Here is a 13,452-nt window from a genome sequence, read left to right on the forward strand (position 1 = left end):
TACTATTTCACCTGTATTATTTTTATTGGAAAAATTTTAGTAATGAAGAATTTTTAAGAACTGAAGAATTTTTAAGAACTGAAGAATTTTTAAGAATTTTTACCAAACCACCGTGTTAAATATGTAATTATACAAAGGCTATACATGCATATGATAACACCACTTTATGGTGTTCCAAAAATAATTTTATAGTATGGAAAAGTTTCTTCAATACGCTCGATTTAATTCAGGTTATATGAGCCATTTTGCTTCGTTACTCTCCATTATTCTTCCACTTTCTCGATCCTGTTCCTTTCTTTTTTCAGTCTTTTAAGTATTTCAAGGTGTATGCTTTATGTATACATAAAGTAACTGATCGAAAATGATGAAAAATATAAGATTTAAAGCAATGTCCACAATATATTTCTTGTAAGTTAATCATTTGTGTCACATCGTGGCGTCCATCTTTAAATACTCATCTTGAAACGAATAAACTTAAACATATTAAACAAAAACTAAGTTCACATTCAATAATGTGTCTAACATAAATCAAACGAACAATAGATCAGAGTCAATTAACCTCAACGACTACATTACTGATCAGTATAATATGATTTAAAGCGATTATCTCGTATTATAATTAGACTGTTGATATTTATGCAAATATCCATTTCCATGAGCTATTATACAGAAACCAGAGGCATGGAGAAATTACATTCTGGGTTTATTCAATCGAAAGTATATAAAAAATTCGTTTACTTTTTGTTAAAAGCCTGATTTTATCGTACCTTTTAATCTTGTTTAAAAAATGCATAAACATCCGTGGTCCAATTATAATTGTGAAATTTTTCCCTGTAAATAATATCTTAACAATGTGTTCTCTAGCCAAAACGTTCGCTGGCATAAAGGCGATCGTGACCGGATGGGGCGCGCTCGAAGAATCTGGGGCCATTTCGGAAACTCTACAGGAAGTCTCGGTGCCCATTCTCACGAACACCGAGTGCCGTGCGTCGAAATATCCATCCCGACGAATCACGGACAACATGCTATGCGCCGGATACAAAGAGGGAAGCAAGGATTCATGTCAGGTAATCAACAACGAAAATTTCTTTTTTAGTATTAATTGTCATTATTAACACTATCGTTTGGTATTCACAGAACTTCCATAATTAATTGTAACGTTATTGTAGATTATATATACCACAAATACATACGCGTACTGTTTTGTACATAGGCTTGTTTCTCAACGATTAAGCGACGTTCAAAAAATTTAATCTAAATTTATAACATTTTTGGTTCGATTAGGGAGACAGCGGTGGTCCTTTACACGTGATCAATGGCAACACGTACAATATAGTTGGTAAGATATACATTTTATTCTATTGACTGGTCGTTAACCTTTAAATAATCGTTAACCCTTTCGCTATGTAGGTTATTCGTCTAAAAATGGCCATTTTACACGAGTCAGAATTAGTCTACTGAGTTGTTCGTATTTTATATTATTGAAACTCTGAACTTCTTTGGTTCTCGTTGGTTTTACAATTTCAGTGACTAAATGGTCCGAACAAAATTAAATTATTATTGTACCCAACCCAGAAAGGATCATTTTCTTCGAAAGATTTTAATCTACACGAGAATTATTAATTCTAGACGAAGTTTGTTAATAGTATTCAGATCCATAAAATTTAATCCGCTTTCCCTTGAAAAAACCAACTATGTATATTTATGTACTAAAGCGTCCTATATAGTAGTTAATCTCCCGTCATAAATACAAGTTGCTCCAGGATAAGCGAGTACACAGTAAGATCCGGATTAGCGTGACTAAATTGGGACCGCCGAGGAGACTTAAACCAGGAAACGTACTTTTCTTATCTAGAAATTATAATACCTCAACGCTCTGTCCTCTGTTAGGTTGGGATGCGAGCAACGCTCCCCACGAGAAGTGAGCAAAAAAACCAGAAATGGACAGATTTGAACATTTCGCAGAAATTCTTGTATCTGTCCAAACTTCTCGAAAAATTCCTACCACTAATCCGAATTTTACGCTAGTCCTTTTTACTTCCGAAACAATAGTAAATATTGCTTTTAATAACGAAATAGCTAAGAATTTATATTTTGTTATTGGGCAGATTCGAATGCTTCGAACAAATCTTTACACATGTCCCAACTTCTCGAAGAAATCCTTCCACTGATCCGAACTTTACCTTTTCCTTTTTAATTTCACGAAATGGTAACTTTTATTATGTTTAATAACGAAACAGCTAACAATACATATTTTGATATAACACCTGTCCAAACTCCTCGGAAGAAATCCTTCCACTGATTTGAACTTTACCTTCTTCTTTTTAATTCCAAGAAATGGTAATTATTATTGCTTTTAATAGCGAAAGGGCTAACGATAAATAACTTGTTACTGGACAATAATAATGATCGTACACAGGAGTGGTGTCCTGGGGCGAAGGATGCGCGAAACCCGGCTATCCAGGTGTGTACAGCCGGGTGAACCGTTATCTGACATGGATCAAGCGCAACACCGAGGACGCCTGTTACTGTTGATTCAATTCAAATCAGGGTGATGAACAACTTTCATCACTGACATAATACTCATCCGTCCTCACGCTGCGAGGACACACGGTGACTCTACATACCGCCGCTATTTTAGAGATTATCAAAATTGAGAATACTCAAACACTGTTAAACAAACACACTCAGTATTTCACAATCGAACATCGATTAACACCTCATTGAGAGATAGCCTATCAACAGGCCATCTTTGATTTCGATGATTATCGATAAAACATCTATTAATCGATCGTTAACCTTTGTAGGTATAGGCAACCAAAATATTCACGGTTATTGAGCAAGATTAGATAAACATAGATAATTTTACTTTCATACTTTTCCGAAACTCTTAATTTTTCCTTCCTATAATATACCAAATGCTGTTTTATACAAAACCATAAAAAATTGTGAAAGGAAATTTAGAAATGGGTACCTGGGTACCCGGTTGCCTGGACAAGGGTTAAACCAGGATTAAAGAAGAAATGTTATCTGTCTGAAGTTATCTGTCACAATTACAACTTTCTACTGTAATCGAACTATTTAGTCCGTAGTAGTTTGCCTGTTGATCTTTGGGTCTATCCATCGGTAAGGTGTTAAGGTGTTTCCTTAGTTAAATTTTTTCCATTGATTTAGATGACCGTGAAATGGCGGAGCCTGACGCGAGAATCGCCGCGTATTTAATTTAATAACTTCGTCTTATTTATTTATTCACTACGCTTAGGTTAGAGGAATCTCGAGAACGATTTCGTTTGTACTCGTGTTTTTTTGGGGGGGTTGGGGGGTAAGGGGAATTTTCAACGCGTGTCGACGCGACACGTTTGCTCGCGCGAGGAAACAATTGGAAGTTAAGGCACGTACTTCGAGACCGGGGCTCGTAACATTGAACGCGTGAAAAAGAAAGTCCCACGGGGACTTTCTCTGTTTGCTTCCACATGGAATTTCGGTGAAAACTCACGTACTTGGCGTGACACACGCGCCTGGCTCTGACCGGGCCAATCGTTTCGCCCGTGTTCCTGGGTGTCGTTTATATTGCGGACACCGTAATAAGGTGTCGTTTAATTGCAAATGAAAATTTGTTTTTTGTAAATCGTCTAGATCATAGCTTCTCAAAGTGGACGCCGAGGAGATTTGAAGGGGCGTTCTAGTTATTTTATTTTCTTTATAACTTTTTAACATTCAAAGATTACACACACAATTACATTTGGAAATTCCGATAATAGAGAGGAAGCTATGGTCTAGATCGATATTAAGAGACCGTGAATATTTAATTTCATTGAACAATACTCAATTTGTTGACTAATATCAATTTCATACACTGTTTTAATATTTCGGATGAAACTCTAGATAAGTTACATTCGTGAGATCGTGAACATGTAATTTTAATTATGAAAATGTAATAATAATTGTGGCAACGATAACGCTGTTTATTATGTTACAAGAAAGACAACATACAGGAAATACACTTAGAAAATAAAAGGGAGGTTACGAAAATAAATAGGAAACAGTACCACAAAAAAGGGCGCAGAGTATTGTTAGCAATGCCCGGTGCCGTTTTAAATATTACTTTATCTACCTGTAAAATAAATAGAAACTCGGAGGAAGACAGTACGAAAATAGAGGAAGGTGAAAAATGGAAGGAATAAATAAAAGAGATTATCCACTACAATCTAGCTTTTAACATTAAGGACAGAGTGCTCGAGTTTCTGTTAATCGATCTGTCATTGTATTCGACATTGAACTGTCACTTTTTAAATAAATTATTATAAGCTACGAACAAAAGACGTTGAAACAATTATTCGAGAAGCGTGATATCGTTGCTCTAGTTCTTAATTGTTCTACCTCCACTAGTTTCTAAACTGAGAAAATTGAGTTAAAGTTTACAAAGTTAATATTATAGAAGCATTAAAGTAATGAAATAATCAAACACACTATAATATAATCTACTGACTAGCTATTTATTAAAATGTTCAACAAAATTTTATCTTATTATCAACATAAATTTAGTATTTGGAGATACAATCATTAAACAGAAAACTTTTAATAGTTACAGAATTAGGACTAGAAAGAATATTTGTTGTTTTCTAGGTTGAATTTTCTTTATATTATGGTTTATTTCTATTCTTTAGATCAAAGATACGCACGTAGATTGATTACTCAAATTTTTTTTGAAGAATGGAGTTAGACCAGTTAAGAACTCGGGCGACGATATGTCTAGAACGTGATTTCGTCAGAAAATATGAGATTCTGGGCGACCTTACCTATCAGTGTCGCTAACAAGTGCGTCCACTTAACATGGGGAACTGATCTTGACTCCGTTTAATCTTGAAAGTTGAAGTTTAATCTTGTGTTAATGTTGCGAAATTATTACCGACCCGTTTTCTGAATGTCAACATTGGCCAGTTAGATGTCAGTGACTAGGAGTCCTTCGGGCCGAGTCACTTCTTCGACCGTCAATCGAACGTTCGTTTCTGCTTTGTCGAACAACCAATACGTCTCCATGTTGCCCTTACCCTGCGGTTTAACAATAAATTTAATTGCGTACACGCCGTTTCGCGGCCAAGGACCAAATGAATCGGACTCGTTGCGATACGAACCTTGACCCAAACTAATCCACGCGACTCGATCCGATAGCGATCTTCCGGTAACAGCGCTTTGGTGTCTCTCGAGACGTGCACATTACCCGGCTGTGTCATGAAATTTATTAACACAATACGAATTTAATGGAATACAACAGATAGGCCAGAAGACATTAAATAGAATCGGAATATTGTCGAATTTTTATGGACATCTACAGTAAATCATTATTATTCAGTAAACAGTAACATATTTCATAAAGTAATGGCGATATGAGGCTGAAAGAAATTTTACTGGCTTTAGAATTCCAAGCTCTATCACTGTGTTAAACCTCATTAAAAAGTTAACGTTAGATCTGGGAAGCTTTCCTTGTTAGTCCCGAGGAGCCTTCAAACACTTATCGATGATTTACTGTACGTGTAAATTATTTTCGTGAAAAATCTTATGAAAACCAAATCTTTTTTTTTATGGTCATTAGCAACTCTTTGGATTAGGTTATATGTATTTGTTTGTATAGTGTAGTGTCCTTTAGGAGTTTTATGATGTTTTCTATGTGGTTTTGTGACGTTAGGATTTAGGGGAGTTTAGTTGTATTTCGCTATTTAGTTTTGGTACTTCTCACACGTGAACAAGCGGTGGTTGATTGTCAGCGCTTGGTTGCATAGATTGCAAACGGGTGGTTCCAAAACAGAAATCTTATGTGCCCAGTTTTATAATACTATTGGTATGTCTAAAATATTTACTATTTTATTTCTACAAAATTCAACGTAATTAAAGAAACTTTTGGTAACTAATGAGCTTCGAACTTTTAGATTAGCGAATTTTTGTGTCTAATTATTTAAAATTATTATTTGTATTATTTTCTACAATATAAATATTGCTAAGTAGGTTTTCCTTTCATTTCTAATCTCCGATACTAATTTTCCTTATAAGTTAGCGATGCGTTATAACTTTCGTCACGTTCTATGATCTAGCTCTCTCTTGCTTTTATGTATTTTTGTCAGTCGAAATTTACATTGCATAAGTGAACTTACCAGACTGGTGGTCTGCATTCTCGACGCAGTGTTCACAGTGTCCCCGAAGAAGCAATATCTGGGCACTTTGATACCGACAACACCTGCCACAGCTGGTCCAGAATGAATTCCTAAGAAAGTGGAACACGTTTGTACGCGACTGTGCTCGTTCACTAGACAATCTTTCATATTTATCACGTCTAACGCCGAACCATTCGCGATCCTGTGTCGAAATGGTCGTCGTCGGAACATATTTCGTTCCAGTTTTCACACATTGACAGTACATTTAAATACAATTATAAAGTATGGAAAATTGCTGTAGGGTATGTTTTCAAGCCAATATGAAAATATTTCAGAGGAAATATTATATATGAAAATGTGGAAAATCCTAATCCTTGTGAACTGTTCAATAAATTATTATATTTCTGTTGCTTGAATTAAACTTGGTGTGAGCTAATATCGAATTAAGATGTACATGGTGTCGCACTTAAGGAGAGCATCTTCAATATTGTTAATTTCACTTGTTTTTGAAAATACAAAAGAATGCGAGGAGAAAGTATTATTCGGTTAGAAGAGCAAATACTGTGATAAGCAAATATTTTTCTCAACGTGAATATTTTCCGAAATTTCAAGGTCATCGATATTTTTTTCAATGGGACTACATATTTTTATCAGCGTGACGTAATAGTTAAAATCGAGACTAGTCCAATCACCTATACATATATAGTGTGACCTTCATGTGACCTTGAGTACGAAAAATCCAAAAATGTATGAGAGTAGATTTAAATAATATAAAAACTACGATGAGGGATTAGTGCAAAAATGTATCAAAGTTGATGAACATCACTTTGAGCATTAAAAAATAAATTTTCTGCAAATCAAAAGCAAGTGATACTGAAGGTGCCCACTTTAGGTGGGGACACTCTGTATATGTAAATTACTGGTGCCAGATTGATTTACAAATTTCTTTGATAAGAAGTATAATTGAAAATTAAAGTTTGAGGTTGGTGCAAATTGACCAGTACACGACGGTTAAAGTAATTATGCGAAGAATTACCTATTCGAATTTGTATGTCTAGACCAGAAGGCAATTTAAGGGACTGAACATGCTTCAGCAATTGCAACGACACGTCTGCGACGTTTTGCGCATGACTTTCGGTCCTATCCGGTGCACCACTCGCCGCCATGTAAACTCGACCAACAGTTTCTACCTGTTGAAATTCGTAAACGTGAAATGATAGGGTATCGAATATTAGTTATTTTTATTTTCTCTTATTACACGCGGACTCACTTTGTACACGTTAAATTGGTCCATCAAGGAGTCGAAACACGAGAAAACTGCGTTCATCGACGAGACGATGTCCATTGCATCCTCGATGGTTGAGTAATTGAAGTCGCAGAGCTCGCAGAATAAGACGGTTATTGATTCGAATGACTATGAAAAAGATGGAACATACAGAAACTTGTTTTCCAATAATTACCAATATCACTAACATAAAAGTTTATTACAAGTAAGTATAAGTGAAATATCTGTAGACCCACAAAATTAGACTGTCACATAGGAAGTTTAACATTACAGTACTTTCACTGGACCATCGATGTGTATGATCAAAATAAAGTTGTTGTTTCATGTCTTATAATAATAATAATAATACTAATAATAATGATTTATTAACGGGATAAATACCCTTTAGTACAGAGTTATTACAATAAGGGAAGGACGTACATAAAAATGGAAATAAATGATATAGTTAAAATTAATTATTGATAATGCGAAGAAACGAATTCTTTAATGCTGGCGGAGAACGATTAAACATGTTGACAGAGTTACAGAATTCGTTGGCCAATCTCAGAGCACGGTCGAAACAACCAAGTTGGCCATATTGAGTACGATGAGTTTTGATATAAAATAGGTTGTGATGACGAGAGCTTCGAGATGTTAGAAATAAGAAATGTCTTTATCGATACTTACCTCACAGGTACTCAAAGGGCTCGCGCCAGCTCGTAATCGGTCGGCGACCGTTTGGGGGATCATGGAGTACAAAAGCTCGTCGCTTTTGTTTTTCCAACGATCAAGAAGCGCGTAGCTGTTCTCCAGTTCGGTAGATCTCTGTTCCGCCCTCTCGAACATCATTTCCAATCTGGAACGAATGGTCCGAAAGGAGAACGGTGAGATAAGAAGTGTTTCGTGGAGACAAATTATATTACAGCTCGTTTAATTTTATTAAAAATTAAAAACGGTCGCGAGATTGTACCTTCCACAGTGTTGCCATCCGGCGAGAACCAATTCTCGACTCAGGCCATGGGGATTTAGATCGTTCAGGTACAGGCCCATGTTAAGCAGTTCATCTAAACTGTTGATTCTGTTGAATCGTGTTTTATATCATTCATTTTTATATAAACATCGGCAGTCATCATTTGTACAGGATGGACCACGAAACGTGATAAGCTTAGATTATTCTACTGCTAGTTGTTAGATCAAGACTTTTCTGGCTACGATTCAAGGAGAGTTTTAAGGTGATTGTACCAAATTTTTTGTCAACCTTTTTTTTCAGTTTTTCATAGATAAACCTATATTTTTTTTACGCTCTTTCTGTTAGCAGATACTGAGACAAATTCGGCAATCATTATAACAAATAATTTTTTTTCTTCTAAACCAAAGAAATATTAAGAAAATAACATTTACTTTAATTAAAACGATGTTCAAAATTACGTCCATTAGCTGCAATACACTCGCGTAATCGGTTAAGAAACGGCTGCTTAGTTCCATTTGTGACGTCTGCACTGATGGTTAAGCGTGCAAAAAATGTTTCGATCGAATAGTTAGCAATAGAATAATCTAAGGTGATCAGGTTTCGTGGTTCACCCTGTATTATTAGAATGTCTCGAGAAATATTGCGTAGTTTTCAGTCATTTTTTTTCCTATTAAGTCTTTCAGTGCATATATCTGTAGCCTTAAGTCTCACTGCAAGTCTGTGGCCTGAATTGCCATTTTGTTTATTGACCTTATGATTTAACAAACTAATCATTTTCAACGCAACAATATTTTTCTAAGGCACCGTGTATATTTCAAATGTACTTGTTTTTCTACTTACAAGGGGCTACACAGGAAAATTATTGCCTTAATGTCATCGATGTACCTCATCTGACCTTTCAGCAGAATACTTCTAGCTCCCTGGCTCCCTCGTCTATCTAATCCCGAGCTTGTACTCGCGTTATTGTCTGAGCTCGATGATGCATTGTTATCGTTCGAACGGATCAGCTCTAGTTCAAACATCACCGAATGCAAGTACATTACCTGCACAGGAGTATGCAAATTATTACTCCGACGGGGGCTTTCATGAATACATCGATTGAGTAGATCATTAATTTATCGTGATGCTAGTTATAATTCAATTAACCGCGAGGATAATGTAAAATTAACGTCAGCATGATACGAACAATGAATATCGATATATTCAGAAAAGTAGGTACACAATCATTAATTTATCGAATCTAATTATCTTACTTGTAGCTGTAATGAAAAAATGAAACGTATTTTGTTACGTGTTTTTTTTTTAAATCGAAAATAATTGAGTATACAATATTTCACAGATTCCAATGTTTAATATTGCAAGAGAGAATATGAACATTATACAGATTGTCGTGTAATTACTCGTTTGAACCGGGTATGTGGTGATTCTACGTGAAAAAATAAATCGAAAATACAAAATAACATTTTTCTATTTAAGGCTTCGTTTTCGAGAAAATCGACTTTGAATATTAATCTGAAACGACTGTACTCGTTATGGTAGTAAGTAGAAACGGAATACAATGAACAGACGCGCTAGCCAAGTCCGATCATGTACAGGAGATCCTCAAAATCGATTTTCTCGAAAACAAAGTCTGGAACAAAAAAATGTTATTCTATATTTTTGACTTATTTTTTCACGTAGAATCACCCCTATCCATTTGTACCACTAATTTTCAAAACATTTTCTCGACTTTTTGGAAATTTTTACGAATACAAATAAAGTGATTTCGTGAAGAAATAGCGGATTACTTATTGATAGACCTAACAGAATGATTTGTTTTAAAATATTGAAGTAATTGACCATAACAACGGTAATTTTTTTGTATAAGATTCTGTGAAAACCTTTGCGATGTTTGATAATAATGTAAGAAAAATCGTGAAGTGCCAATGATTGAAGCAGAATAAGCTCCTGCTTATTTCGTGAACATTGATTAACGTGTACCAAAATCTGTGTGAAATAGTGAATTTTCCGTGTCTTTTATGAAACGTTCCCTTACATTTCCCCACGTGAAGGAAATCCCTTTAGGCCTGCGTAATTTAAAGACTTCCGTGATGTGCTTGTTCAGGATGGACGAGCTGCCGCCCCATGCTTGTAGCATCTTTTCACCGACTCCCAGTATTCGCATATCCTTGTTTATCACAACCCCGAACGGGAAAAGCCGCAACAGAAAGGTACACGAAACTGGTGCTAATTCTCGACCCAGAGGAGTTTTCATTCTGTTGGTTTTCGCGATCTAAAAATTTCGAATGTATCTTGCAATGATTATTTCTAATGAAATAGGAATTTCCAATGAAATAGAAATAAGAATTTATATTCACTTTCCTACATCTTGTAGAAAATAATAGTAGAATATTTTTCAATGGTAGTACAGTTAATCGATATCGTTAATTGTTCATTTTCTTTCGATGGTTTCGCTATAATAGTGTCTGTATGACTACTTACGTATTCATGATTGTCAAAATCAATTCGGAATTTAACCATCACACTCCTAGAGCCTGGGATATTGTTTGAACTCTCTAATACTCTAATGTTCAAATCGATTTTGTAAAGTTCTTTCGCTATTTGAAACAGTTGACCTGTCGAAGAATTTATTGTACGATCAGTTTTGCGTGGTCGAGAATGTTTATTAATTGAAAGAATACGAAATTTTGTGTATTTATTGTTATATTATAAAAGATGTTAAAATTACGAAATATTAATATTATGTAGTATGAAATTTGTATACGAAACGTTTCTTACCCATGAAATAATGTGTAAAACCTTTCCTAGTGCTTCGATATACTAATACCACGCCTTCCGTGTCGACGTGTGTCGTGTACATCGAAGGACTTTTCATTTTTGGGTACGTGAATCTCATTTGCATGTGAATATTGTCGACACTTTGCAGAAAGTCGCAGAAATAACGGCCAGTGGCCTTTACTGTACAGTCGTACCTACAAGAACGGAAATAATTCTGCATGTTTCAACGAAAAAGCTTTAATTTCCGTTTCTAATTTCCGTTTCTAATTGTATGCCTCGAAAAGTATGCACACGTTTGTGAGTTTACAAATTATTTCGAAAGATTCGTTATTAACATTTTGAATTCTATGTGAAGTTTTAACAGAATATTTTAAGAATGAAATGTTTAAGAATAGAATACTCTAAGAAACAAATATACTTCAGAATAGAATATTTTAAGAATTAAATATTTAAAAATAAAATATTTAAGAATGAAATATTTAAGAATAGAATATTTTAAGAATGAAATATTTAAGAATGAACTATTGAAGAATAGAATATTTTAAGAATAAAGTATTCCCTTACAGAAGTACAAAACTACAAAATTTTAATAGTATTTAACTCATCACATTCTCAACTATTTTATAATTTATCTTCAAATTTTACTAATAGATTCATTTTCTATAAACCAGATTGAGTAACGAAGCTTTTGTTTTTTACGCTAAAGAAATGTAATAAAATGTGAAAAATTATTGCGAATAATTTTATTATTGTAAAAAAGATTCAGTTGATTTCCTAAAGTTGTTACGAATTAATGAATCGCACGGACCCTGCTTAGCACTTTACGCTCGGATAATTGTCTCCCTCGAGGCAGTGGAAACTGATAAGATCGGATTACACCTGATCCTTATCGCTCCGCCTACACCAAGCACTAAGTAATTGAGATAATCGAACAAATCGGGTATAACAATCTGTCACACGCGAGGGAAATGAAAACGGGCCGTCACATTTAATCGTAACAATATGCATTGCTCGATAACCGAACAACTAGATAGAATATTTTAAGCGAATCTAGTGCAGTTAATAATTAATTAAAACGTTTAATATAACCATCGTCAATACTCTGTAAATAGTAATAATTAAACGATTTAATTAACAATTCAGAATGCACTCCCGTTCCACGAATTACGTTGAGTCATGTGTCCTCACGTATTCGAGAATGAAGAAATATTTTGCTCTCGTTTTTGCTACTTATTATTAGGTTGTTGCACATGAAATGATCGTGTTATTACGGGTACTTAATATTATATTCAACATTATATGAACTATATTAGACAAAATGTACATATATAATGTACAAATGTACATATATGACAGATTAAGTTAATTAATGTTGAAAAAAGATCAATATTAATGTTACATTTCTTACATATTTATTGTACTGAAGATAACTCATTAAATACACTTTTAACATCTTTATGGAGTTTATTCATGAATTTGGCATAAATTTCCATTTTTTAATGTACATTGAGGAAAGTCTTAATGGAACCTTAATTAACTTTAGTGTTTACCATAATTTATTTTATTATTATGTTAGATAGTACCTTGAAATGAGTAAAGTACACTGTAATTTTGCAATAAAGAAAGGACCTACGTCAATAATATTCATTTACAAAAGTAATATCAAATATACCTATCACGAGATCTCCCATTTCATCTGCAACGATCTAATATCATAAGATTCATTTAGACACTTTAATTAGTTCAGGTTATTAAAATTTAAGGTTATTAAGTTAACAGAGAGGTTTCAATGGCCAAGGGTGACTTACCCTAAGTTGCTAAAAAATCGAGCGAAACATCTCCCGAAGAATTCCATCACATTGTCCACCGAGTCACCGTTGACCGTGGCCAATGCAGCAGCCAAATTGGTCATAAGTTCGTCAGGGTATATTTGTCTGGTGTTGAAAACCATATGCCTGCAATCAGCTTTCTCTAGAAGCTGAACCCAAACGTCTTCGCCATACTCTAACTGCAAAGAGAAGTGTACTTTCAAGAGGAGAACCAAACCAAAATATATCATTCAGTTTTATTTATCTCGATTTTGCGAAATTTCGTAAACCAAAAGAGTAGTAAAGTTCGGGTTCATATGAACACGCAGACGTTATACGAGTAATATTGCGTTGCTCTGAAGAAGGCACTTTGAGGGGTGGATATAGCTACATTAAGGGAAGCAATCGAATCTACGTACTCATAAATCTTTTCTATAGGTATCATCTTCTCGTAGCGTGTATTTTTTACCTTCTACCAAATAG

At 34.6% G+C, this 13,452-nt stretch overlaps 1 protein-coding gene across 1 annotated transcript in view; it reads right to left on the reverse strand.

Annotated features, from left to right (window-relative positions):
• The window catches only part of LOC107187465, a 39,804-nt gene that overhangs the window by 22,201 nt on the left and 4,151 nt on the right, over positions 1–13,452 (reverse strand). The window contains exons 2-12 of the mRNA XM_015575569.1: positions 12,970–13,169; positions 11,162–11,355; positions 10,865–10,998; positions 10,419–10,655; positions 9,224–9,426; positions 8,384–8,491; positions 8,101–8,269; positions 7,420–7,563; positions 7,186–7,339; positions 6,150–6,259; positions 5,136–5,225 (exon numbers count right to left, since the gene is read on the reverse strand). Coding sequence (XP_015431055.1) covers positions 5,136–5,225; positions 6,150–6,259; positions 7,186–7,339; positions 7,420–7,563; positions 8,101–8,269; positions 8,384–8,491; positions 9,224–9,426; positions 10,419–10,655; positions 10,865–10,998; positions 11,162–11,355; positions 12,970–13,169 — 1,743 coding nt within the window. The remainder of the gene's footprint in view (positions 1–5,135; positions 5,226–6,149; positions 6,260–7,185; positions 7,340–7,419; positions 7,564–8,100; positions 8,270–8,383; positions 8,492–9,223; positions 9,427–10,418; positions 10,656–10,864; positions 10,999–11,161; positions 11,356–12,969; positions 13,170–13,452) is intronic.

The sequence above is a fragment of the Dufourea novaeangliae genome, unplaced genomic scaffold (genome assembly GCF_001272555.1).
Source record: "Dufourea novaeangliae isolate 0120121106 unplaced genomic scaffold, ASM127255v1 scaffold89, whole genome shotgun sequence".
NCBI classification, from domain to species: domain Eukaryota; kingdom Metazoa; phylum Arthropoda; class Insecta; order Hymenoptera; family Halictidae; genus Dufourea; species Dufourea novaeangliae.